At 42.1% G+C, this 27,428-nt stretch overlaps 1 protein-coding gene across 4 annotated transcripts in view; it reads right to left on the bottom strand.

Annotated features, from left to right (window-relative positions):
- The window catches only part of EPS15 (epidermal growth factor receptor pathway substrate 15), a 108,595-nt gene extending 82,038 nt beyond the window's left edge, over positions 1–26,557 (bottom strand). For all 4 annotated transcript variants that reach the window (XM_048860176.2, XM_048860181.2, XM_048860179.2 and 1 more), the window contains exons 1-4: positions 26,397–26,557; positions 16,274–16,315; positions 6,654–6,743; positions 5,137–5,184 (exon numbers count right to left, since the gene is read on the bottom strand). In XM_048860176.2, the coding sequence (XP_048716133.2) occupies positions 5,137–5,184; positions 6,654–6,743; positions 16,274–16,315; positions 26,397–26,423 (207 nt within the window). In that variant the 5' untranslated portion in view covers positions 26,424–26,557. The remainder of the gene's footprint in view (positions 1–5,136; positions 5,185–6,653; positions 6,744–16,273; positions 16,316–26,396) is intronic.
- Positions 26,558–27,428: the final 871 nt, after the last annotated feature.

The following is a 27,428-nucleotide window of genomic DNA, read 5'->3' as shown; positions in this document are numbered from 1 at the left end:
TAGCCAAAGGTTCAAACATCTGTCTTGTAAGGGATTTAAGGAACAGAATGAGGTCCCATACTGGAGTAGGAAGTTGGACTGGCAGATAAAAGGTTTCCCAAACCTCGAAAGAATCTTGCTGTGGTCGGGTGGGTGAAGACAGAATAACCCTCTATTGGGTGGTTGAAAGCCATGATGGTTACCAGCTGGACTCTTCTAGAGCTCATAGACAGACCCAAGATTTTCAGCATTAGGGTGTATTCCACGATTTCCTAAAGTGATACAGTCGTTGGTGGAATCTGTCTGCAGTCACACCAGGTGGAAAAGCATGTCCATTTTTGAGAATGTGTGTAGCAAGTAGACTGTTTCCTGCTGTGTAATAGTACTCTTTTTATGTCTTTCGAGCAGGCTGTATCTAATCCCATGAGCCATTGACCAACCATGCTTTGAGACGAAGCATTAAGAGATTAGGATGAAAAATCTTCCCACCCTCCTGGGAAAGGAGATGGGGAGCAGTGTGAAGAGTAATTTGAGAGCAAACAGACAGCTGTATAAGGTAAGGCACCCACATTTTCCTGGCCCAGTTTGGAACTATTAGAATGACCCTAGCCTCTATCTTTATTTTGAGCATAACTTTGGCTATTAGGGAGGGTCAGTAGGAATGCATTTAGTAAGGCTGATGACCACTGAAGGTGAAAAGCAACCCCTAAGGATTGGTGACCCAATCCACCCCTCAAGCAGAAGTTGGTGCATTTCTTGTTTGATTCTATGGTGAACAAGCCTATCTGAGGGGTGCTCCATTGACAGAATATGTAGTATAATATGCTGGGGTCTGTTTCCCACTCATGGTCTCACAAGGAGTGTCTGCTGAATGCATCCGCAGTCACATTCTGAATCCTTGAGAGAGAGGCTGCTGTGTTGATAATCTGGTTGCATATGCACCAGTTCCAAAGCCTGACAGCCTCAGTGCAAAGGAAGGTGGATCTTGCTCCTCCTTGGCAGTTGATATCAAACATACATGATAATCTGTCATAATCTTTGTGTTTGCGCCCCTGTTTTGTAGTAGGAATTGGAGGCAGGCATATCCAAGTACTCTGAGTTCCAGCAGATTGATATGTAGCATCATCTCTTGCGACATCCACTTGCCCTGGATCATGTAAGCGTCCAGATGTGCTCCCCACCGTAGCAGAGAGGCATCTGTCATCATAATGATCATTGGCGGAGGACTTGCAAATGGAACTCCTGTGCACAAATTATGATGGTCTTTCCACCAGTTGAAGGATTGTTTTACAAAAGGTAGGTATGGAAAAAAGCATATTTAGACTGTCTAGTGGGTGAATAGACAGTTCTGATCCACCCTTCAAGGCAGGGCATTCAAAGTCTTGCATGTTCTGTAATGTACGTAATGGCTGCCATATGTCTCAATAACTGAATGCAATTCCTGACAGTGGTTTGGGAGCTGAGATGAATTGTGTTTCTTATGTTGGAAAGAGCCACAAACCTGTGCAGAGAAGGTAGGCTCTTGCTATCACTGAATTGAGATGTGCCTCTATGAACTCTAAGTTTTACACAGGGGTCAAGGTTAACTTTTGTATATTCGGTTGTAGGCCCCTTTCGAGGAAGAAGTCTATGGCCTCAAAAGTTGCCTGAGACATCACTTCCAGTGAGCCACCCTTCAGCAACCAGTCATCCTTTCCTGTGGAGCTGTGCTACTACCAGCACCACGATCTTTGAGAAAGCCCCCTGCGGCTAATGATATGCCGAAGGAGAGCACTCTGTATTGGAAGTGAACCTGGCCAAGAATAAAGCAGAGAACCGCTTGTGGGATGGGTGGATAACAATGTGGAAATACGGCCATTGAAAGTTGAGGGCTGAGAACCAATCCCCTTCCTCTAGCACCATCGTTTTGAATTTCTGTACCTTCACATAGGTGTTGAGTAGTCTCAGGTTTAGGATGGGTCTCCAACCTCCACACCTTTTTGGTAACAGGAAGTACATTGAATAAAACACCTTCCCTCTGTGCAGCATGGGGACTGGTCGTATAGCTCCCAAGCATAAGAGAGAGTCTATTTCTTGATAAAGCACACTCTCATAACAGGGATCCCTGAAGAGGGATGGGGTAGGAGGGGTTCATTGGTGGAAATGAAGTAAAGAGGATGGTGTCATCTGTGGAGATGATCTCCAAAACCCAATTGTCCACAGTGATTAACTCCCAGGCTCGTGTGAAATGATGGAGGCGGTCACCGAAGGAAGGAAGGCTGGTGAATCAGTGCAGCAGAAGGGGACGACGATGGCAGTTCAAACCCTTGACCAATCCATCAAAATTACTTCTTGGAGGTGGACAGCAGCGAAGCTGAGAAGAGGACCGTTTCCTTCTCTGAAATCTCTGCCTTCTCTAGTGTGACTCATATAACATCTGGCAGGCGGGGAATTGGACGGGGCGGGGTCTCTGGGCCATCTGAGACTTGCTGAGCTCTCTCTTGTACATGGGAGTATAGATACCAAGTGAACGCAAGGTCGCTCTAGAGTCCTTCGATGTTAGCACAGACTAGTCTGTGCTATGTGCGAACTTAGACCCATCAAAAGGAAGGTCCTCAACTGAACTCTGAACCACTTTCAGGAATCCAGAGAGCTGGAGCCAGTAGGCTCTTCTCATCACCACCACTGTAGCAACTGAACAAGCGGAAATATCAGTGACGTAACAGCAGGCTTGTAGGGTTGTCCCGGCAAGAAGTTGGCCCTCTACAACAATAGCCTGGAACTGTTCTCTGTGTTGTATTGGTAGTGGGTCAACAAATGAGGTCAGCTTGGTATAGTTCCCATAGTTGTATTTTGCCATCAAGGCCGGACTATTGGCAATTCTAAATTGTAGGCAGACTGAGGAGTAAGACTTCCTCCCGAGTAAATCCAGGCACTTGTGGTCTTTGTCGCAAGGTGTGGATTTAGCATGGTGCTGCCTACCACTACTAAGGAGTTAGGTGAGGGATGGGAAAATAACCCTGATTCCTTTGCTAGGACATAATACTTTTTATCTGCTCTTTTGCATGTAGGCAGAATAGAAGCTGGGGTGTGCCTCACTAGCAGGCAAGGCTATACAGGCCGATGAGGGTGAATGGAGGAGGTTGAGGAGCTTATGATGAGGCTCTAACGCCTTGAGGCGAATCTGGAATCCTCTTGACCAGGTCCTGTAAAAGTTTAAAATAAACTGCCAGGGTTGGAGGAGGAAGCATGACTGCTTCATCAAGAGATGAAGAGAAGATATTGGCCATAGAGTAGATCCCTTCTCTGGCCCTAGCCTCCTGGAGGGAGTAGATGATGCCTCTCTATGGTGGGTGGCACTTAAAAAATTGTTGGTGATAAGCCACCCATGGGTCCCAATATGGCCAGGGAGGAGGTGCATACGGCATGGGAGTAGGCACCTGGTGGTAAATGTGGGCTATGAACAGTTGTAGCTTCAGCAGAGGCGTCTGGGAAGGGACTTCTCTAGGAGTGAGGAGGAGAGCCCTGAACCGACACCTAGGAGACCGAGGCAAGGTCTTCATCAGAATCCTCTTCCTCAAGTTCACTCAGGAATGGTGGAGCACCAGGAGAGGTCTGAGGTAATAGCTGGTACTGGGCGAAGTTCAGGTAAGCTGGTTGTTCTCGGTACCAACAGCACCTTTGGAGCTCAGAAGCACAGAATCAGGTATCTCAGATAAAGCCAGGTCCTAGGGAAAATGGAACTCCTGCTGTACCGCAAGGGTGATCGGTACTGAGGCTGAAGTCTGAGGTGAGGTAGTCATGGCTGAGGCTGGCTATAGTACCACAGAGGCTGGGAGCTAGGAAGGAAGCGCAGTTGCTGACAGTACCGAAGGTCTTGTGTGCTCCAAGGGAGGCATGGTCAGAGCCCAAGTGGGCTTCTTTGGTACCGAGGAAGAGCTCTTCTTGCCACCATGATCTGATAACAGTCCAGATGGTCTCTCTGGGCCCATGGCTTTGCCACTTTGCAGTCTAGCTGTGCCCTGGGTACCTAAGGAATAAGGAGGCTCAACAGCACCTGATTGTGATGCTGGGGTAGCTGAGGAAACTGATGACCTCAGCTTTTTAGAGATGGGTGCTCTAGCTGGCGAATCCAGGGTATGTTCTTTCAAGGGCTTATGAGAGGAGTCCTGTCTTCCTCTTAGATGCCCTGGAACTGTGGGGCTCCGAGACAGCAGACTTGCGTGGGGACCGACATATGGGGGGGTGGGGGGATGTCCCTTGGCCTGGGTTGGAGGCCAGATGTAGAGAGCTCTCCATCATGAGAAGGTGGAGCTTTCTCTGTATTTTTTCTGGCTCTTGATTTCAATGCCAGACAAAAGTTGCACTTCTGATGAACATGCAATTCTCAAAGACAACAGATACAGTGTGAGTGTCCGTCATGGACCAGAATTGCTTCCCAGCAAGACAGGCAGCACTTGAAGCCAGGAGAACCAGGCATTCCCTCTCAGTAAGAAGTAGAAACTACGTAGAGAAAATGAACCTTTTTTTTAAAGCAAGAAGCTCTCTCACATTTCCTTACTATGCAAAGCTAGCACTAACACTACTACTAACCATCAGTCAGAGAGAAGACCAGAGTTGAGGAAATCACAGCAGGACAACTGCTAAAGCTCCGTCTCAGGCTGAGAAGGAACTGAGGGCGGTTCGCCCCCGCAGTGCTATAACACAATCGAAGGGGGCACAAGAACGACTGACTACCACGCGTGCGTGGACCAAATGGACACTGCTATGAGAAATCGCTGCTCAAAATGTGTAGGTAGAATGGAGCAACCATAGAGACACTACTCGAAGAAGAACTTTAACTTATTCCTGAGTATAGCATCATGGTTCTCAATGTATTATATTGTATAGTGACACTGAGGCCAAGTAGGAATGGTGAAATCAACACCAGTGAATTGTGTTTTTCAAATTAATTGTAGGGACATTCAAACTAGAAATATTAGCCTTTTTACAGGAAGCATTAGGTTTAAAAATCCTTTATCCTTGCTTCCAACAAAACAAACTACTGCATTCTTAAGGAAATTCTGTATTCCTCTGAATTCTAGTTTAAAAAAAAAATCTGTTTGCTAATATTTTAAACAAGAAATTTTTCATCCAAACAAACTTATTCCCTTAATGAAACAGTTAAAATAATCCTACCTGTTTGTTCAGGATACCTTTGCCATCCGTATCAGCTAAATCCCAAATCTAAATTAAAAAAGAATTAAAAAAAACATGGTTTATAGTTGTGCCAGCAAAATTGTTGCTAACTGACAAATCCTCATCCTACTTAGACAAGGAATGTAACTCAGGTATAAATCTCTAATCCTAGGACTGCAAATTCTTCATAATAATGACTCATTTATATTGACAAATGTAAATACTCTTATAATTTTATGCAACTAATAGTTAAATTGAAGAGCAAAGATAAGAGACAATGGAACTTGAATCCATTAGCTAACTAGATTTGTCCAATTGTCAAAAAACACCGAGCAAGCCATCGAAAGAGAGTTAAGGAGTATTTGGCCCAATGCACTTCATTCTTCAACTGTTGCTTGTTTTACATTACTTCAGTAATTTTACTCCACTTTCCACAGAATCTGCTAATCATGCCTAATGATTTCTTATTAAATACACAACGGAAACAGAATCCAGTAATTTAACCATTAAATCTTTAACGTACCTTTGTACACAAGATATACATTTCAAAGTGGAAAAAAATCCCTTTTGGACACCACACTACTGTAAGGGGTATTGTATGTTTTATTTATATTGCCATAACAAGTTTCCCCCCCCCAAAAAAAAAAAAACCAACAATTTTAAGTTTCTGAAGATTAAAAAGTAACTGGGGATCCAAGAATTGCATTCTTTATTCTTTGAAAGAGCAAAACTGAAAATCAAACTCGGGGAGCCCACAAAGCAGCGCAGAGAAACACGTTAAGGTCACGGAGCTCAATATTTTAAAGTAAATGTAAATATAAATTTTTACAATCTGTTACAGTCTACAAATTAAAAGTTTAAACAAACTCAGAGTTCAATTTATTTACTCAATCACATGACAATTTTTAGGCTAGCTGCAAATTTGTCAATAGTTTATAAATCATGGAATTAAGGTCACCACTCTGTCCTCATTTTTCATGTACTATAGAAAATTTTGATCAGTTATAGTTTAAGGAAAAGTCACATTTTATAACTAAAGTACCTGCGCAACTTACCTAATAAAATTCTATAATGTAGGTTTGTATCTAGTATAAAATGCATGTTAGAGTTCCAAATGACCAAAATGTCCTTAGAATATATATTTTCTACCATTTAAAATAAAGTACCTGGGCTCTGTCATTTACTGGTTATATGGTCACAAGTAACATACTACATAGGAAGTGCAGAGCACCCTCAGAGTGCTTAGTACTTTATAGGATCAAACCTTAATCTTCATAGCATAACTTGCACAGTAAGTACAATACTATTTATCCACAGAGGTTGTATCAGTGATTTTAAGGTACTTTGGTTGAGAGGTGCAATATATAAAAGCAAATTGTATATATGTGTGTGTGTGTGTATATATATAAAAATAAAATGAGATTATGAAATATATATACACTAGTAATTCAATTCTGAAATGAAATTGACAACAGCTATAGGCAGCATAATTAAAGGCGTAATATTACTCATTATACCTTTCCAAGTACTAAGTCTGTCAGCCCAGATTTTTTCAAGAAAGCAGCAGCATCAGAAGCCACCACTCTTCCAGTGTTACCAGAATCAACCTGTAAAAGAGATCATCACAGGTTAGCACTCTGAATTGCTGCAACATACACCTGCCCCATCATTAGGCTACCAGGGAAGAGTGCACATATTTTCTACTCTAAAGTGACTAAGTTCTCTCCAGTGTATTTCCACAGCTTCCTTTCAAAATGAATGCATTTTACATTAGAACTGATGCATTTTAATCTGGGTGCTAAAATGAATCCACTATTTCACTGCCAAGGCCCCAGAGGTTAACATTTTAGGCTAAGTTTATGCACACTTTGTACTTAAGAGTTAATACTAGGGACTTAAATATTATTACATTAGTTTTTATTTATGATCATACATACGTTTTGTAATCTATTTAATATTAACAGACTTACAGAGAAGATCTGAGAAATAACTTATCACGATGCTGCTACTATAGTCTATTAAAACTATATTTTATTTAGAGACAGACAAAAAAAATACTAAACTTCATTCCAGGAATTTAACCACACAACAGATTCAGTTTTATTATATTCAACATAAAAAAAAAAAAAAAAGGAACAGCCACACAGGAATCAGAATATTGAATGTTTAAAATCAAACAGCTAACATAAAACTTTCATTACATTGAAGATACTCAGAGAATTGAACTCAGCTCTCCTTTAGTTCCAAGTTAGCACCCTAACCACTAGATCACCTTCCTCTCACAGTTTATTTTAAATATAGATTGGAATAATTCTAGTAAGAAATGAAGGAAGATAGTAACATGCATCCAACATGAAATACCTCATTTATTTGTAAGTGTTACAAATAAAAGCTTTAAGGGTGGCATTCAAGAGTTTTCTACCATTGATTATGGTTGTGTTTTAAAGTCTCCAGCAGAAGGTATAGGATTTCAAGTATACATCTGAGCAATACTCAAAAAAGAAATTGTACAGTAGAGATCTTATTTGAGTTAGACCACCACCTGAATCTCTTCTAATGAGTTCTTCCTAATTGTATATTTTCTCCTTCAGTAACTATGCCTCCAAAGTATCTGGCTTCTATGTAGATACAGGAATCTTCAGGAGACAGGTTAAATTTCATTGAGTAGTTCAAAGTTCATTATTAATAAGCCCTGGAAAAGTCTGCAATGGTCAACTGGTCCTTGGCCATCCCAGCTTTTAGAGTTAGCCTTTTCCTCTCCTGGAGTAAACGGAGGTAATTTGCACATCGAGGAAGTCAATGATAATTTTGGCAGTACACTGAGGTACAAGATTGCATTCTTCCACATTTACAGAGAGGTCCCTAGGACAGGATGTCACCTAATCTCCTGAGGGAGCAAAATCTTATAGCCATAAGAACATAAAAATGGCCATACTGGGTCAGACCAAAGGTCCATCCAGCCCAGTATCCTGTCTACCGACAGTGGCCAATGCCAGGTTCCCCAGAGGGAGTGAACCTAACAGGTAATGATCAAGTGATCTCTTTCCTGCCATCCATCTCCATCCTCTGACAGAGGCGAGGGACACCGTTCCTTACCCATCCTGGCCAATAGCCATTAATGGACTTAACCTCCATGAATTTATCCAGTTCTCTTTTAAACCCTGTTATAGTCCTAGCCTTCACAACCTCCTCAGGCAAAGAGTTCCACAGTCTGTGCGCTGAGTGAAGAAGAACTTCCTTTTATTTGTTTTAAACCTGCTACCCTTTAATTTCATTTGGTGGCCCCTAGTTCTTATATTATGGGAAATGTAAATAACTTTTCCTTAGTCACTTTCTCCATACCACTCATGTTTTTATATACCTCTATCATATCCCCCCTTAGTCTCCTCTTTTCCAAGCTGAAAAGTGCTAGCCTCTTTAATCTCTCCTTATATGGGACCAGTTCCAAACCCCTAATCATTTTAGTTGCCCTTTTCTGAACCTTATCTAATGCCTATATCTTTTTTGAGATGAGGGGACCACATCTGTATGCAGTGCTCAAGATGTGGGTGTTCCATGGATTTATATAAGGGCAATAAGATATTCTCCATCGTATTATCTATCCCTTTTTTAAGGATTCCTAAAACCCCATTTGCTTTTTTGACTGCCGCTGCACACTGTGTGGACGTCTTCAGAGAACTATCCACGATGACTCCAAGATCTTTTTCCTGATTAGTTATAGCTAAATTAGCCCCCATCATATTGTATGTATAGTTGGGGTTATTTTTTTCCAATGTAAAGTGACGCACATTTATCCACATGAAATTTCATTTGCCATTTTGTTGCCCAGTCACTTAGTTTGGTGAGATCTTTTTGAAGTTCTTCACAGTCTGCTTTGGTCTTAACTATCTTGAGCAGTTTAGTATCATCTGAAAACTTTGCCACCTCGCTGTTTACCCCTTTCTCCAGATCATTTATGAATAAGTTGAATAGGACTGGTCCTAGGACTGACACTTGGGCAACACCACTAGTTACCCCTCTCCATTCTGAAAATTTACTATTTATTCCTACCCTTTGTTCCGTCTTTTAACCAGTTCTCAATCCACAAAAAGATCTTCCCTCTTATCCCATGACAACTTAATTTACCTAAGAGCCTTTGGTGAGGGACCTTGTCAAAGGCTTTCTGGAAATCTAAGTACACTATGTCCACAAGTTTGTTGACCCCTTCAAAGAACTCTAATAGATTAGTAAGACACGATTTCCCTTACAGAAACCATGTTGACTTCTGCGCAACAATTTATGTTCTTCTATGTGTCTGACAATTTTATTCTTTACTATTGTTTCAACGAATTTGCCTGGCGCTGACGTTAGACATACCAGTCTGTAATCGCAGGGATTGCCTCTAGAGCCCTTTTTAAATATTGGCATTAAATTAGCTATCTTCCAGTCATTAGGTACAGAAGCTGATTTAAAGGACAGGTTACAAACCATAGTTAATAGTTCCACAATTTCACATTTGAGTTCTTTCAGAACTCTTGGGTGAATGCCATCTGGCCCCAGTGACTTGTTACTGTTAAGTTTCTCAATTAATTCCAAAGCCTCCTCTAGTGACACTTCAGCCTGTGACAATTCCTCAGATTTGCTATCTACAAAAGACATACATCAGATTGTAAAGAATCAACTGAAAGCAATGTGCTACTTTGAGTTTCTGTAAAGTAGTAAAGTTTCAAACACATGCAATTATAGATGTTTGGTTACAAACATTCAAGTTGAATAGGTTAATATTTCCTTTTGTTTGGTCTTTGACAAGACAATTATTGATGTTCTTTTGACTGATGTATATTTTTGCGAGGCTGGACAGACCAAGTGCCAGCTCATGCCAAGGCCCATGGGCCTCACGGAACACTGAAATGCATAGCTGGAAACTATCCTGGTTCACCTGCGTATTAGTATTGTTAAAACTAATATCAGAACTATAGGAATGCGTTTAGACTTTATGTTTGTAGGATTCTGCATGTATTAAATCTTACTTATAATATCTGTACCCCATGTTATAAAGGTAATATTGTAAGTGTTTGCTCTGCAACTATAGAAGTGTTGGCTAAAACTGTAAAACCCAGCAGTCAGGAGAGAAGCATTTCCAAATGTGAAATACTAGCTTGCCACAAGAGATGTCTTCCACTCCCCAACAAAAGAAGGCATATAGACACCAAACAATTGTAGAAACATAAGTGGACAAAAGACATCATTGATTGCTTCCCCACATCCATGAAGAGGACATGTGCAAAAGCACTTATCCAATCATAGCTTGGACACTGCGGGGAGGGGTGGGGGGGTGGAGTGCATAAAAATCCCTGTCAAGGAGAAATTTTTATCATTATGCTGCCTGGAATTTGGAGAGGACAACATTTCCAAGCATAAGCAAGGGATCCCCCAAGCTGCTTATCCCTAAAAGGCATATAGAGCTTCCACATTATAGCAGCTTCTATTATCTTTTGCAACCTACGACTAACTCATTTGTGTGTGTGAGTGCGTGCACCTGCTTTAATCTTGTAAACATTTCTTTTTTTCTAGGTTATCACAGGACTGGCTACAAGTGTTATCTTTGGTAAGAGATCTAAGGTACAACTAACATGTGGTCAGCGACAGATCCTTTGGGACAGAGAGTAACGTGAATATTATTGTGATTTCTGGTGAAAGGGACTCTCTGCTATGAAGGCAGGCTTGCCTGGGTGGCAAGATACACCGGAGAGCCCAAAGAGATTGTCTGATTTCATGTTAAAGCTGTCAGAGTGCTTTAGAGTTCACACTTGTTACTTGGTTGGTGAAATCTAATTATAGAACATACAACCAGTTTGGGGTTTATGCCTCTTTCCTTGACAGTCTGCCTCGAGGTTGGCACTCATGCTCATGAGCTACTCTAGACAGCTCGACAATTTTACCTAGCTCTTTTTTATACCAACCAGGTAGAACTACTGGGAGGACTTCAAGAAAGTACAACATTAAGGGGAAAACATTCACTTAATCAAGCTGACTCAGCTAAGTAATGGAAGGTTATGCCATCTTTGAAAATCTTAAAGTAAAGGTATATAAAAAGTTGTTGCACATTTAGCATGATTACTTTAGTTAAGCTAGGCAAAATTTGTATGCACCATCTTCTCAGATATCTGAATCCCCCAGAGGACCACTAAAACATAAAAATTAGTTAAACTCTCAATGGATGGGTGCATACACAATATCATATTTATATGTATACCAAACAGTATGCTGTATAAGCCTCCAAGGATTCTGTAAGGGATCAAATACAGTCTTGTGTTTCACATATAAGGCAGGACATCATCTACAAAAACAACTTCATGTTCTTTATCATGGATTGTAATGCCCTGAAATTCTGCAGGATTTGACAGCTATTACAAGCATTACAAAGGACAGAGCAAAACAAATATAACTGAGGACACTTGGCCTTCAGCCAATCTTTAAAGAAAGACTGATCGGGAGCTGTTCAAACAAAATATGAAAATGGAAAATTGAAGAATGGGTGAGTGATGGAATTCAATTCATGTCCCAAATTAAATTTGGCCAATACTTCAAAAGATAATCCCAGAGGCAGAGAGGGCATTTAATAATCCCAAAGTCTTTTTTAATCCATTGTTTAGTTGATCAATTAAGTGTAATGTTAATTGAATATTATGATTTGTAGCTCTCTCTGGAATAAATTGAGAATGGCTAAGGAGAAGTGATGCTAGAGAAAGTTCAATAGTTTGCTTAAACAAAAAAACCCTCTCTAGTATGTTCTTGCTTATATTGGTAAATATCTACGGTCTTTTGTATTTTCTTTTAAAACCAGGAGTCCAATTATACTGTCTTGCAAACAGAAATTGGAAAATTCTCCCTGTTCAAGGAAGTAACAGAACATTTGAGGTATTCAGAGCACTAGACACTCCTGAAGACATGAATAGAATTCACTGATAAAAGCTTTGATAAAAATGCCCTGGAGATTTGCCATTTGGCAGGTACCTTGGAGCAGGTTCACCTTAATCTGTTGATATTTCCACTTCTAGTGGTACTTTTTGTTCTCTAGCAAATCAGCAGGATTTTTAGAGTCTGCAAAAAACTATTGTGATTTAGTAAGAGTCTGAAGGTGAATAAAGTTTTTAGCAGAACTTTAAATATCTTCTCACTTTATCATCAGAACTTTTATTTCTTACAATAGTGGGTTCAACAGTCAGGGATTTAGTGGGATGGTACACTTTTGCAAGCTTATGGCTGCCTTTAAAAAAAAAAAAGGTATGTTGGGCATATCAGAGAGCTCCTTATAATTTACATGCAACTGTAGTGTCAAGCACAGCCCCATTTTATACCCAATGGGTCCAATCTGTAACTTGATCTAGTAGTTTTGGCATCCATTCAGGAAAGTGCTTGTTGGATCAGTGTTTTTCCACTTTTAGGGAAACCCCAGAGTCATATTGAGTCAGCAGTGTCTATTTTTAAATCTTCAACTTTATCCTCTAGGACAGTGACTTTTCGAGCGGCTGCAGACAGGTGGCTGTTATTTGAGCTGATTCTGACACTGCTACATTTTTGTTCCCCAATGTTAGTTTATTCTGAAATCAGCCTTTCCTTTTAATTAGTTGGTCAACAAACAATTGAAGAAACTGAAACACTGAAAACTTACTATCCACTATAGTGGTCACATTTAAGGCAGTTTCCTGTATGATCCTGGAGGCTAGATTGCTAGGACTTGCTGCCTTTATTGCTCAGCTGTCTTGACTACCTTCCCTGATTTGCTCTCCTTGTTTCCAAGTTGAGAGTCCTGAGAGCAAGTTTATCAAAGCTGTCTTCAATAATGTTAAAAAGGAATGTTTTAGATTTAGAAAGATACAGGTACATCTGATTTAGTTAGAATGCAGAAATTAGTACTTGGAATGCGGACCTCAAAAAAAAAAATTCAGCTAGAAGCTCAGAGACATTGCTTAGAAATTATGCTGAATCACATTACTTTACGGATTTAGTTAAAAAAAATTTAATTTCTAAATTTCAAAGTTACATCTCACTAATGGGAGCCATTTGCCCTGAACACCTGTGAGAACAAGTTCAGTGAGGGATTCCCATGCAAGATTCTTAATGTGAATCTCAGAACAGCTGAGGGTTTTACAGATCTGAAGGCATTTTTGGATTCTTCTATCACTAATGCCAAAGTAAACCCCTCAAGGAAGCCAAAATACAGCAAGTACTTATGTCATGAAGTAGCTTTATATAATCATATTTAAGAGAACCCAAATTCAGTAACTCAGACTATGATAAAGAGAAGCTATCCAATTACAATATTATCTTCCATATAGTATTAGTTTCCATTTGGAATGGATTTTCCTGTTCACTATTGTTGAATCTCTATAGATCTGTATTAATGTAATTCATCTTGTAAATAATGCTTAAAATATATTTACACAAATTGAAGAGAAAAGTCAGATAACTGTATTTTTAGAGGATACACTGATCAAAGCCAGAATGCAGAAAAGCCTTTTTTAGAAAAAAAAAATCCTAAAAATTATTTTAACTGGATTTCAGTCATATATTCTTGAAAAATACCTTAGATCTAGTATTATGAAATTAGGTATCCTCCATACTATTAGTGAACCAAGATTAAAGACCATATTCATTTCACAACGCATGCTATATAGGATGAAATCTTTTTTTCTGGAGTTTTCCTTACCACTGTGAGAGTATTAAATGTTTGAGCAAAAGCAAATGATGACCTTCTTTTCAACTCAGCTGCAGTCCTCTCAACTACTGCTACTATGATGTGTAAGGATAAAGGATACTCTATCAGCACCAAGTGAAAAAGACAAATGAGAACTTGGGAATTCTAGACATTACTTTAAAAAAAAAAAAAAAAAGCAATGCTCACATAAACCCTCCAAACTAAGTTCAGAAAATAATGACAAATACAACTAAATCTTTCAAGTAAATGCATTCCACCATTATTCTTGGTGATAATGACATAAAAACCTGTTGAACCGAGCAGTAAGCAGGTGTGCCAGCCCAGCAACCTACCTGACAGTGATGTCACATTTGAAGGTTCCCCTTTTCTGTCTTTGACTGGCCAGGAAAGCTATGAGTAGGAACTGATGCTCTACCCAACAACATCATACCAAAGATGTTCCAGTGAAGTCTGAAAGGATTTGCCTGGGTGACTCAGCCAGGAATTAGAGGTGTGCGCGTGCACTGGAGGTGTGCTCGCACAATGAATACGGTGTAGTTTGATTTCTTGCTCTGCACATATCTCAAGAACGGGGCGGGGGAGGAGAGGGTGGAATCTGCAGCAACTCTTCCACATTTGGCAAAAGACTAACAATATTCAGGCTCTTAATGTATGCTCCTCTGGCTCCATCTGAAGAGCTGTCTCTGAAGTCCAGGACACTAGGCAAAATTTCAGTTCATGCTTCTGAACATGTGACAAATCATTAAGAAAATCAGCATTATCCATGAGCTTACAAATAAAGCATTCCATCTTGATTTCATTTAATAGCACAATCTTCGTAAATTAGCTGACTGTCCTGGAGCAAGTCTGTCAGTCAGGTTATTCAGGACAGCCTAAGCTTAAGAACTGGGAAGAGAGAATAATCATGTGGTTTGCATCTGGCCTCAGATGTAATTTGTCCCCACTTCAGAGGGAGATCCATTCAAGCATGTCCACCTGATCTCCAAGCCCCAGGATAAAAACTAGGAAACCCACCACTTCTCAGATTCTTGCCTGAGCTGTTGTGGGGCTTGGTGGTAAAATCAACCTAAGTTTTGCACATCAATGTAACACATGCAGACAATGGCTCTTGTCTTGCTCAGGATCTCATGTCTTCCATGACACTGGATTCTTGCAAGGAACATCAAATTCTCTTTAGTATGACTCAATTCATATAGATGTACACACATTGGATTTGTCCCTCAACACAGGACTGACAAGGGGAGCATGACTCAATTATGACAAAGATGTGAGCGTCGTCTCCTTAAAGTTGACGTCAGGGTCCATCCTTGCTCCTGTCAAACTGGTGGACCTCTTCTCCTTTAATGGCCAACGTCTGACTACTGGATCCAAAATACAGAGTCTGGGGGGAAAGTAAAGTAGTGGAGACCTTCCCCCAACCCTGGGGCTGCGGGGAAGAAGGCAGGGGGCAGAAAATATATAAGTCCCCTTTCCAGCTGATAAGGGGACTTCATTTGAAATTTATCAGACTAATACTAATCAGAGGCTAAAAGAAGAGACTGAGCCCCTAAGCAGGGTCCAAAGAGCACCTTAGTAGGAATCAATCAGCTCTCGCCCTCCTTTGAGCAGCTGAAGCATATTCAGGACTGAGTTTTTTAATAGGAGGTCTGTAGTAGTTCTGCCAGATGATGGCAACAATTTATCTTAACCTCTAATGCACTCATATCAAAACAATTAAATAAATCAAAATTGTCCCCATTTTTAAAAGCCATCAACTGGGCAGTTGATAACCCAATTTCATTTCAGGTTGATTTGCAGGGACATATCCCAGGTGAAGAGGAAAAAATGTGTTAGCCTGCTGATGATGTGTTTCTCTATTTACCGGAAATTCTATTGAACTGTAACATTTAACGAGTTCAACCTAGAGTTTACTTAGGCTATGTCAGCGCAGCTACACCACTGGAGCTCTTCAGTGCAGACACTGCCTACACCGACATGAGGGATTCACCCATCCATGTAGGTAATCTACCTCCCGGAGAGGCTATAGGTAGGTTGATAGAAGAATTCTTCCATGGACCTAGCACTGTCTACATCAGGGGTTAGCTCGGTATAGCTATGTTTCTCAGGGGTATGGATTTTTCACATTCCCCACACGCGTAGCTACACCAATGTAAAATCACTGAGGGTACTACCAAAAAAAAAAAAAAAAAAAAAGTCAGTCAGGTTAGGATCTGGGCCCTTAAGTGTGGATCTGCCCCATGAACTTTACCATTTTAACAAAGTATTTTAAGGCTGCAGTGATTTTCCTTGACAGTCCATGAAGAAATTACACAATACTGAACCCACCCTCCACAGTCTGACAAAAATATTCAATCTTCATCTCTAACAGGACTATGGCAACAAGAGAAGTTTTTAAACTGAATCAGAAATTTAGAGCAAGAGAATAAAAACTCCTACCTGTCGATAGTACTTCTCATACACAGGATTTGCACTGGATAGCTATGAAGAAAGATACAGAAAATTATATGATTAATATGCATAATTGTATCCATTTAATTCACTTTATATGATCAAGTTGCATAATTTAACATGGAAAACTAGACATTTTATACATGTCAAACTGGCTTTTTCTGTCAACTTATAAGATAGTTTACACTGTTGATGTAGCGGTCTTGGTCTCAGAATACAAAGCAGAGAAGTCAGATGTGCTATGTATCACTTTATGGTTTGCAGACTGAATTCCTTAACAACATTCTCTTTAAAAGTTCTTGATATTAAATGCTAGTGGCTTTCACTTTCCGAACTGTCTGCATTAATAAGTAACCCCACTTGGAAGTTATTTAAATATTATTCTCATGTCAGTAACACAGACACCAGCTCCACGCTAGATGAGAGACACAGAGTACATAGGCAAAAAGAAAAGGAGTACTTGTGGCACCTTAGAGACTAACCAATTTATTTGAGCATAAACATCCGATGAAGTGAGCTGTAGCTCACGAAAGCTTATGCTCAAATAAATTGGTTAGTCTCTAAGGTGCCACAAGTACTCCTTTTCTTTTTGCGAATACAGACTAACACTGCTGTTACTCTGAAACCTGTCAGAGTACATAGTGACGCATTTAAACTGCGCAACCCTCAGAACTGCAGGATACCCCAACAGAAATCCATCCCAGTACACAAGTTAGTACAGCACCACTGTGCGTATAATTTACACACTTCTGACACAGGCAGGGTTTTACAGTGGGTATGCTCCACCTGTGCTAGGCTGGCCTGAGCGAACTCCACAATGAAGACAAACTATAAAATGATATTCTAAGAACATAAGAGTGGCCATAATCGGTCAGACCAAAGGTCCATCCAGCCCAGTATCCTCTCTACTGACAGTGGCCAATGCCAGGTGCCCCAGAGGGAGTGAACCTAACAGGTAATGATCTAGTGATCTCTCTCCTACCATCCATTTCCACAGAGGCTAGGGACACCGTTCCTTACCCATCCTGGCTAACAGCCATTAATGGACTTAATCTCCATGAAACTATCCAGAATTTATCCAGTTCTCTTTTTTCTCTCAGAGAAAGGCCTTCAATTCACCTCCCCTACTTGACCAAGAAAGTCTGAGTTGTGTGACTTTTGGTTCTGGGGCAAAGCAAATCTCTTTTTCTATGTGTTGTCTGAAACATGTTGGGGAGGCAGGAGAGGGCTATTATGTTTTGGGGACTGCCCTCCCTTTATCCTGAAGAAAGGAGCAAAACTGTAGGTTTTATTAGATGTTTATGCCCTGAAAGGTATGTCTAAACAGCAACTAGGTACCTGCAGCTGTGCGGTGCCAGCTGACTCTGGCTCAAGGGACTTGGGCTGTGGGGCTGTTTCATTGTTGTGTAGACTTCCAGGCTCAGGCTGCAGCCCAGCTCTGGGACCCTCCCACCTCCCAGGGTCCTAGAGTCTAGGCTTCAGCCCAAGCCCAAAAGTCTACACAGCAGTAAAACAGCCCCGCAGCATGAGCCTGCAAGCCCAATTTGGTTGGCATTGCTCAGCAGCTAGACACCTGCAGCTCTGTAGACATACCCTAAGACATGCTGATCGAGCACATTTTTGTAAGGTGTACGACTAGTATTATCAACAAAGGGATAATGGGTTATATTTGCTACCCCTAACTGGGCGTGCCGATTACACTGTGAATCTAGCACCTACACAAATCAGTAAGAAAGCAAAAAGCCATTTCCTCTGAACACAAACCATAAATACTATTCATTCCATGTACAATGCTGATCTTGCAACCTCAAATACGTGCTTATGAGAGTTAAGACTTGACCCAAATATTGTATAATTATAGCATTTATTTCTAATTTCAGATTTAAAAGTCTTGTAAACTTGCATACAAACTGGACACTGGCAAAAATACATAAGCAATTGTAGGAAATATTTTACTATAGTATATTACAAGATGGGCATTATAGGTTTAAATCTATTTCTCTTGTAATAACACTTCATACTGTAGCCTCTTTGGCCCAGTGGTTAGCCAATATTTGGGGCCTTGCTGGGTTGTTTCCATTGGAAGGAGAAATTGATTAAAAGAGTAAAGAATTTATTTGGTGCACTGCTGTTTATTGGTGAAGAACATATGCAAAGTCCACTTTTCCTGACCACAGTAGAAACAGATGACTGGACAAAGTTTCCTTGTTCAGAAATCCAACTACTGGGGACCAACTATGCTATCCCAAAAAGTGAGGCTCAGGAATCAAAACAAATAGAAGTAGACAACTGGAGAACATTGTATCAATAAAAACGATTGAGTTACTAAGCAAACTATTTGGGAAGTACAGTAACTCCCCACTTAACGTCCTATCGCTTAACGTTGTTTCTATCTTATGTCCCTGCTCCATTATAGAACATGCTCGTTCAAAAGTTATGCAATACTCCGCTGTAAAGTTGTTTGGCTGCCTGCTTTGTCCGCAGCTGGCAGCCCCCCTATCAGCTGGTGGACCCTGTGGATCAGCACCTTCCCCCTGCTCCCCCCGCCTCCTGCCCACAGCAGTCAGCTGGTTTGCGGCATTCAGGAGGGAGGAGCGAGGACTCCGCGTGCAGGCTCCCCCCCACCTCCCCTGCCTCCCGAACGCCACAAACCAGCTGATTGCCACAGGTAGGAGAGGGAGGGGAAAGGAGCAAGGACGTGGTGGCGTGCGGAGTAAAGGGAGAGGAGGTAGAAAGAGGGGGAGAAGAGGTGGGTTAAGGGTGGGGGTTTGGGGGAAGGGGCACCATGTTCAAGCAATTTATAAACTGTTTGTTAATTCTATCGGCTTAATGAAAGCTTGCCTAGTTTACTTCTGAACTAATGCTCAGAGAACTTCACTGCTGTGAGATTTGATAATGTTTACAGAAGTGTATTATTTTTATTACTGTAGCATCTAGGAGCCCTAGTCATAGACCAAGACGCCGCTGTTACATGCTGTACAAAACACAGTCCCCGCCTCAGGGGAATTACAATGCAAGTACAAAACAACAAACAGATGGATACGGATAGATGGGGAGTACAGGTAAACAATGAGACAATATTGGTCAGCACGACAGGCGGGTAGAGTGGTTAGTATTTATGTTAATAGAGAATATAGTAATGTGAAAAGTTTTCACTATTCCACACTGATCACAGCTAAATTGGATCTTTCTTGCTAACTGCAGCTAAAAAATGTGGTGTTATATTTGTATTCTATATACAATGTTTTCTAGTCTAGTCAAGTTTCAAACAGACTGCTTAAAATGTTGCCTGTATTTTAAATACCCCATTGTCAGAATGAGTAAGCCTAAAATCTGGGTGGCTACATTTGTGTTGCTTCAAGTAAACACTTTATAATACAGAGACATCCCTCTTAAACATCTTACTATCTCATTTGGGTCAAACCCACAGGAACCCTAAAATAGTTTGCAAATACAGCCAAATTAAAATTACAAACAAAATTCTGGAACAAAACTAGCTAGTGAGTGCAAAGAAATAAAAGCCACAAAACTGAAAGTGTTTTAAAGCATCAAGTCTACATTTGCCTTTCCTGTCCCATCTTCCCTTTCCCTCCCCCAAGAGAGGGATCATTAATCTGCCATCTAGATGCACTACAAAACAAAGTCATACTTCTGTTCAGCAAAACACTATTCCAGCCAAACCTATCATTGTTAGTCTTGAACAGGAAACACACGCATGTTCAGGTCCTGGAACTACAAATACTTTACAAATTCAAAATAATCTTTTTATTCAACACTCATAGTACAAGCCAACAAAAATTCTCTCTAGATATCCGATTTTGGGGCTCATTTTCATTATAACATCAGTACAACCACAGTACAATGAAATTTCCCGTGAAAGTGGATAGTTTGGAAGACAGTTTCATTTTACTGGCAACAGACTTCATAGTTTTCCCATAAAGGAATACTGAGAATAAAGGTGAGTTACAGAAGATGACCTGAGTAACTTTTTCCTTACATCAATATATTATAAGAGTATTTTGAATTCTTGAGTGCCAGTTAGGAATTTTGACGGGTAACACTTCTTCACATAACTGGAATTTGCACACACAGCTGCAGAGTACAAATTGTGGACTCATTTTCAGTGTGAATAGTCAGATTCCACTGCCCATAAAAAAATTAAAATACACCATTGTAAATTCCATTAAAAATTAATTACTTTAACATTAACATCTGTTCCAGTAATTACCCTGCAAAGATTACAGTTTCTGTTGAGAATGTCTGGCCCTTACAGAGTCCTAACCTAGGAAATGAAGGCCAGCTTTATAGCCATCTGTCTCTTTGTCTTTCTGGCTTCAGTCAATCAGCCCATTATATCCTTTCATGTTTTTAATCCATCACTATCACCCCCACTATTACATAGGGATGTATTTTAAGTCATTAAAACAGTTTTTCCCCTTTAGCCTCTGTCTAACAGGAAGCAAAGAAACACCAACACCATCTACCCATGAAAAAAGAAAAGAAACGAAACAAGCTAATATTTTGCAGTTTTCTCCATCTATCTCAATGTGAGACTGAAATACTATATTCTGCCTCCACGTGAAGGCATGCGAGATTAATATTAGTACTTCCAGACCCACATCATTCCAAGATTGCATAATCTAGAAATGAGCAAACACTGCTTACTTTTCCCAGTGCTGAAAGAGACCCAGAACACTAAAGTAGTATTCCCTAAAGAACAGTGAGAGTGCCAGCTCTCCATTTATGTGACGTAGGGGAAAAGTGGAAGAAAGAACCAGTTCTGCAGTCAGATTCTCTGTCCTTTCCATTGGGCTCCATATTAAGCTTCAGGAAAGGGACCTGATATACTAGTCTTCTGAATTAACCTCTCAGTGGCTCTCCCCCTTGAGATATCTTTTCCACAGTGGTGGATTGTTCACGCATAGTGATGCACTGATTAATTAGGCTCAATACAAGTGAAGGACACATGAAAACTGAGGAATCTTCACACAAAATTAACTGCAAGTCCAAAAAAATCAGTTTTAAAAAGTGTTTACACTCTATTGGGCTTCTCTAGTACAACTCTGTACAGGTTTATAGAATTGAGAGGGGGAAAAAAACACTAGGTCAGCCCCTCTCTCTCCTTGGCAACGTAGGACAGTTCTCTATTCTACTGTTTTGCACTGTAGTTTGAAGCGTTTAAAGAGAAAAGGTTTCCCACCACTTCCCTTACCCTATACCATAGCCAAGTACAGCTCAGCTTCAGGATGTTTTTCTTGATTTTCAGCCTAAAATTTTCCCTTCCTAATTTCATCCTATTAAGCCTAGTTAGACCCCCCTTTTTATAATGCTACATAATTCCACTTTGCCTGCAACTCTTATAATATTCAAGTATTTGTACAGGGTTCTTCAGACTTTAGGTGCTTGTAAGATATATACAAATATTTAAATGTCTGGCTTGGATAAAGTCTGGAGAACACTGTACGAATATCTGAAGGATTGTCTTTTATTGCTGTCATATGATAGACAACACATGTCTAGTTTGGTGTCCACTATCCTCTCAGAGACCTTGTCTACATCAGAAAAAAAAATTAAATTTTGTTGTTTTTTTGCATCAGTGAAGCCCTATCAGTGGTAGCAACAGGGGAACAGTATTGTAGACTGGGTAGGCCATTTTCCCCACCCTCAAGATGTTCTTTAGTCCTGTGTAGGCTTAGGGAAAGGCAGCTTAATATTTTTGCTTTCCATTTTTCTTGTTCCCTTCATACATGTTTTTCTTCAATTAATTTTTCCTAAATATATTCACTTGCATTTTCCTAATCAGTCATTTTATTGATTTTTGCCCATTTCTCTAATTTTTATGCTACATACAAAAGGTTAAAAAAAGTTACAGTGGAATCCTCTTATAGGCCAGAGGTAATTCTCAACACCAAACCAATCCAGAAAATTTTATTCAAAGCAAAGATTCACTATAACCTTAACAATGTCAATATACAGTGCATTTAAAAGATTTGAAACTTTCATTCTACTTCACTGTAACTCAACTGTACACCTACGGAACAGTACACTAGCGCATTTCTGCAACTGAATTTAGACAGTGTAATGACATTCTTCATCTCTTTTATGCAAGGTAACCATGTTTTGATTTCTTGTTATGCAATCCCCCATCCATACCACCACGATAATCAATGCTGGACTATAAAGCCCACCTAAAATGAAAAAGTGGACTAAATGTTACTTAATATTGAGCAGTTCTAAAGTTTTCAGGGATTAAAGTAAGGGGTGTGTTGGCGAGCACAGCTCCTGCTCACTAAAAGCAGAGACACCGCTCCCTCTCCTCTTTGGCTGATTCAGCAACTTGCTTTCCTGTCTGTAGCTCACGAAAGCTCATGCTCAAATAAATTGGTTAGTCTCTAAGGTGCCACAAGTACTCCTTTTCTTTTTGCAATCTACTTTAAGTGGCTATTTTACCTTTTAATGGCGGGGGGGGGGGGAGGAACCTTAGAGATTTGCAGTTTTCCACAGTGGACACAGAGCACTTGCACTGAGACACACACTGATAAGGTTCTCCCTTACTCTTGCCAAAATGACAGAGTCTTAATGCCAGATAGTAAAGCAAAATTCTGAATTTTGTCATTTTGCAGATTTATTGGGTATATGAGAGACATGGCTGAGAGTTATACAGAAAAAGTAAGTTGATTGGTTAGCTGTACCTCAGGTGCATGTTACCACATAGCTAGTTCGTTGAAATATACTAACATGAAATCTACTGCTTATGTGTTCCAACAGTAAAGGGTATCCAAGGGTTCTATAATTACACATCCACGTTTGTACTCAGCAGGCCTATCCAGAGACCTGCTTTATGCCACAAAGTGTATGTATAATTATAAATGCAACAGTGACACCATACTTAATTTTATACTGAGATTTGCACTTGAAGTAGGACAAAATCTCGTTTCACATCATAATTTAATATAGTTTCCAAAATTGGCACAATACAGGACAATCACATTTGCCATGTCATTTTTAAAAGAAAAATATTTACTAACTTCTGCAAAGGAAATATTTGAACGTACTTCCTTTTTAAAATGTTGCTCTCCCCCCACACACACATTTGTGTTTCTCTCACTAAATAACCAGTTCCAACCCACTCCAAGTTTCCTCCTCTCTCTCTTCCTCCCCTCCCATTCCCAGAGTGACACCACACATAGGACACTTTTTAAACTTTAACTTAAACAGTGGCCTTACTTTTCAAAAATAGCGATCTTTGAGTCCCCACCCTAGGACACCTTAAATAGGCCTGATTCTCAGAGGGTAGGAGCTCAGAACTTTCTGAATATCTTTAAGGTTACTTACCACAAAATTGGAGGTACCCCAAATCACTAGTCACTTCTAGGGTGACCAGATGTCCCAATAAAATAAAGAGAAGCCAAGCAGTTCCGATACATATCTTATTCAGTAGGAAATAAGATAGTCTCAACAGTATTCATTACTCCATACAAGGGCTTGCTAATACTGGAAATTCTCACCAATATTCAGGCAATAAATTTAGAAGATGAAAACATTAATCAGAAGTTTATCTAAACCCTGAAAGTTGCCAAACTTCTCAAAGCTCCAATGCTCTCATCAGGTTAGCCCTTTATCTCCTGTAGCTATCCATATTCAACTAGTATACAACACAAATACCACCACTCCAAATACCCAGACCAAAAGGCACAACAGCTTCCAACCATTTCACCCTGAAGTGAATAGTCCAACATCATCTTGCTATCTTTGTAAATAAAATACAGTTCATAAGAAAAAAAATAGGCTTTTTAGGTCAATCCCCCTAGAGAGTTTATTCTTCGGTAATATGCTCATGTTCTTATCTTAATTTAAAGAATACTTAAGATGATATTTCAACTTATGTCAATACTTTTATACCACCCTTTAAAGGTCTAATAGTCTCAAGCTACCTGCTAATTGCTTAGAGAGGAGTTGTAATAGCTTGAAAACAAAGAAGAAGAAATTAATAAATGGGTCAGCTTAAGAGATCGGTCCATGCTTGAAAGATCACGCACAATTACCTAACATAAAGGCATATGATTCAGTCATTGCCCACCCCCCATCCCGCATTGAATCAAAGGTTGTTACATGCCTTGAAAATCAGTGGAAAGTGCTAATTTTGAACATGTTACCGGGGCCTTTTTACACGACAAAGAGCAGCTTTTTTTTAAAAGGTTGAAATGCTAGAACCCCAATCTCTTGCCTACCTTAAATATATGTTTATGGCTATTACGTTACTAAAGGAAAACAACTCACCAAGAATTAAGGCAGGTCACTGCTACTTTCTCTTTGGTTTAGGCATACATATGCCTGTCACACCATCTCTCCACAATTCTGCGAGCAGGATGGATTTTAAGAGCCTACTGCTTCTAAGAACTGAGCAACATGCATGAAGTGGAACCTGTAGACCAACACACTGGGTCTAATGTTATGCCATGTAGCAGTCTGAGGGGGCAGCAGGTTATCATTACTGAACTACATTGGTAACTGTGATAACTCAAGGGAGTATGCTACTGTAGAGTCACTTCAGTACAAGAGCCACCACCCGTCTGACTCCTGCAATGAGGAACTCCTGCTTCGGCCCCCGGGGCTCAGGCTTCGGCCCTGGAAGCCAGCAAGTCTAAGGCCAGCCCTGGCGTCCCCATTAAAACAGGGTCATGACCCACAGTCTGAGAACTGCTTTAGTTCATCAAATTATCATAATTTTCCACGTTTCAGATGAAGACACAAATCCCCCCAATCACATACATCATCCCCCCTCCTATTATTGTTCCCAATGCTGAACACTTCAACTTTATTGTCTACAGCAGGGGTTCTCAACCTTTTTCTTTCTGAGGCCTTCCCCCCCCCCCCATCCTATAAAAACTCCACAGCCCACTTGTGCCACAACTGTTTTTCTGACAGGTTTCAGAGGAACAGCCGTGTTAGTCTGTATTCGCAAAAAGAAAAGGAGTACTTGTGGCACCTTAGAGACTAACCAATTTATTTGAGCATGAGCTTTCGTGAGTTACAGCTCACTTCATCAGATGCATACCATGGAAACATATTAAAGCCAGGACCAGAGTTAGGGGCTAGCAACCAGAACAACTGCTCAGGGCCCCGTGCCACAGGGGACCCCGTGAAGCTAAGCTGCTCAGGCTGCAGCTTCAGCTCCAGTTGGCAGGATTTGGGGCCCCGGGCTTTGGCTTTCTGCCCTGGGCCTCAGGGAGTCTAATGCTGGCCCTGCTTGGTGGACCCCCTGCAGCCTGCTTGTGGCCTCCCAGGGGCCCCGGAGCCCTGCTCGAGAAGCACGGCTCCACGGAGTCCTTTCCGCCCGGCTCAACGCAGACCGGCCCATGCCCTGCAGAGCGAGCAGGGCACAGCACAGTCCACACCTAGGGCAGCGCTTCAGGGAGGGCCAGTGTGGTCCACCATTCACCTCCCCGGCACCACCAGGGCTTGGACTTCGGGAGTGGCCTCTCCTCAGAGGAGACAGCGAGAGGAGAGATTACTGGGGGCCTAGAACAAGGGAAGGGGGCACAAAGTAGGGGTGGGAGTTTTAAGGGGGCACAGAGCTAAGGCAAGAGTAGTCAAGGGTTACCGGGGGCAAGGCAGGGCGCGGGGCCAGGGGTTACCGGGCCGGGGCACGGTGGGGCTGGGGTGCAACAAGGCGCAGGGGTTACGGGAGGGAGAAGACGTGGGTTACCTCAGGTTACCGGGGTGGGGGAGGGGGGCATGGCAGGACGCAGGCTCCCGGGGCGGGGAGAGCATGGCCCGGGGCCAGGGGTTACCGGGGGCGCGGTGGGACAGGGGTTACTCAGGGTTACCGGAGGGCGCGGAGGGACGGGGGTGAACGGGAGGGGCGGGCGCAGGGGTTAGCGGGGGGCGCGGTGGGGCGGCGGTTACCGGCACGGGGAGCCGAAGGACTCAGCTGCTCTCCCCCCGGAGCGGGAGGCAGGTCGGGACGCCGCCAGCCCCTGAGTGACACTGCAGGCCGGGGAGCCCCGACCCCCCGCCGCGAGGGGCACTGCAGGCCTCGGCCCCCGCAGGGGAAGGATCCCGGGGCTCGGCAGGGCGAGTGCCGAGCGGCCGGGCCGGAGACAGTTACCTGGGTCAGGGAGAGATGGGAGGCCATGCTGCTTCCATCATGCACCGGCCGGGCAACAAGAAGCCGGAGCCGACGCGGGGCCCGGACCCTCACTCGCCAACTTCAGCAACTTCCCGATCCCGAGCCAGGCCCCGCCCGCAGCAAAACCCGGCGCCGGATCCCGCCCCCCTGACTCGGCGCCTCCAGCCGTCCCGTGCGGCTACTGCAAAACCCGGGCCGGATTCTCACCCCCTGACTCGGCGCCTCCAGCCCTCCCGTGCGGCTACTGCAAAACCCGGGCCGGATTTTCCCCCCCTGACTCGGCGCCTCCAGCCCTCCCGTGCGGCTACTGCAAAACCCGGGCCGGATTCTCCCCCCCTGATTCGGGGCCCCTAGCCCTCCCGTGAGGCTACTGCAAAACCCGGGCCGGATTTTCCCCCACTGACTCGGGGCCCCCAGCCCTCCCGTGCGGCTACTGCAAAACCCGGGACGGATTCTCCCCCACTGACTCGGGGCCCCCAGCCCTCCCGTGCAGCTACTGCAAAACCTGGCGCCGGATCCTGCCCCCCTGATCTGGAGCCTCCAGCCCTCAGCACTTGGGCAGCTGCCTCTAAACCGGGAGCTGGAGTATTTGACTTGAATCAGCCAGCCTTTCTTCTCTTGTACTTGTAACATTCGCTGCAGTGAAATCTCCATTGGTCCCATGCTCCTAACCCTCCTTCTGTCTTGGTTATTTCAGCCCCTGTTCCCCATGTCCTGGAGAGCTCCCAATATGCTGCTGGCTTAGGTAAGGGCTTCAAAGACTTTAAGGCCATAAGGGACCATCATGATGGTCTAGTAAGTTGGAGCTCCTACATAAGGCAGGCTGTAAACTTAACAGAACCAGGAGAAAATCACAGGAGGCTCCAATGCAATGTGCTGGTGTGAAGCATCCTACCCGCACTCTCATCATCAACAGACATAGTCTTTGAGTTCAGCCTCCTACCTCTTTCTTTCTCCCTCCGTCTGTCACCGGCAGGAAATGGGATACCTCTGTGCATGCCCTCCCTCAAC

Source organism: Caretta caretta, chromosome 8, assembly GCF_965140235.1.
Source record: "Caretta caretta isolate rCarCar2 chromosome 8, rCarCar1.hap1, whole genome shotgun sequence".
Classification (NCBI taxonomy): domain Eukaryota; kingdom Metazoa; phylum Chordata; order Testudines; family Cheloniidae; genus Caretta; species Caretta caretta.
The sequence above is the reverse complement of the archived record's forward strand: the minus strand, read 5'-3'. Positions and strand labels throughout refer to the sequence as shown.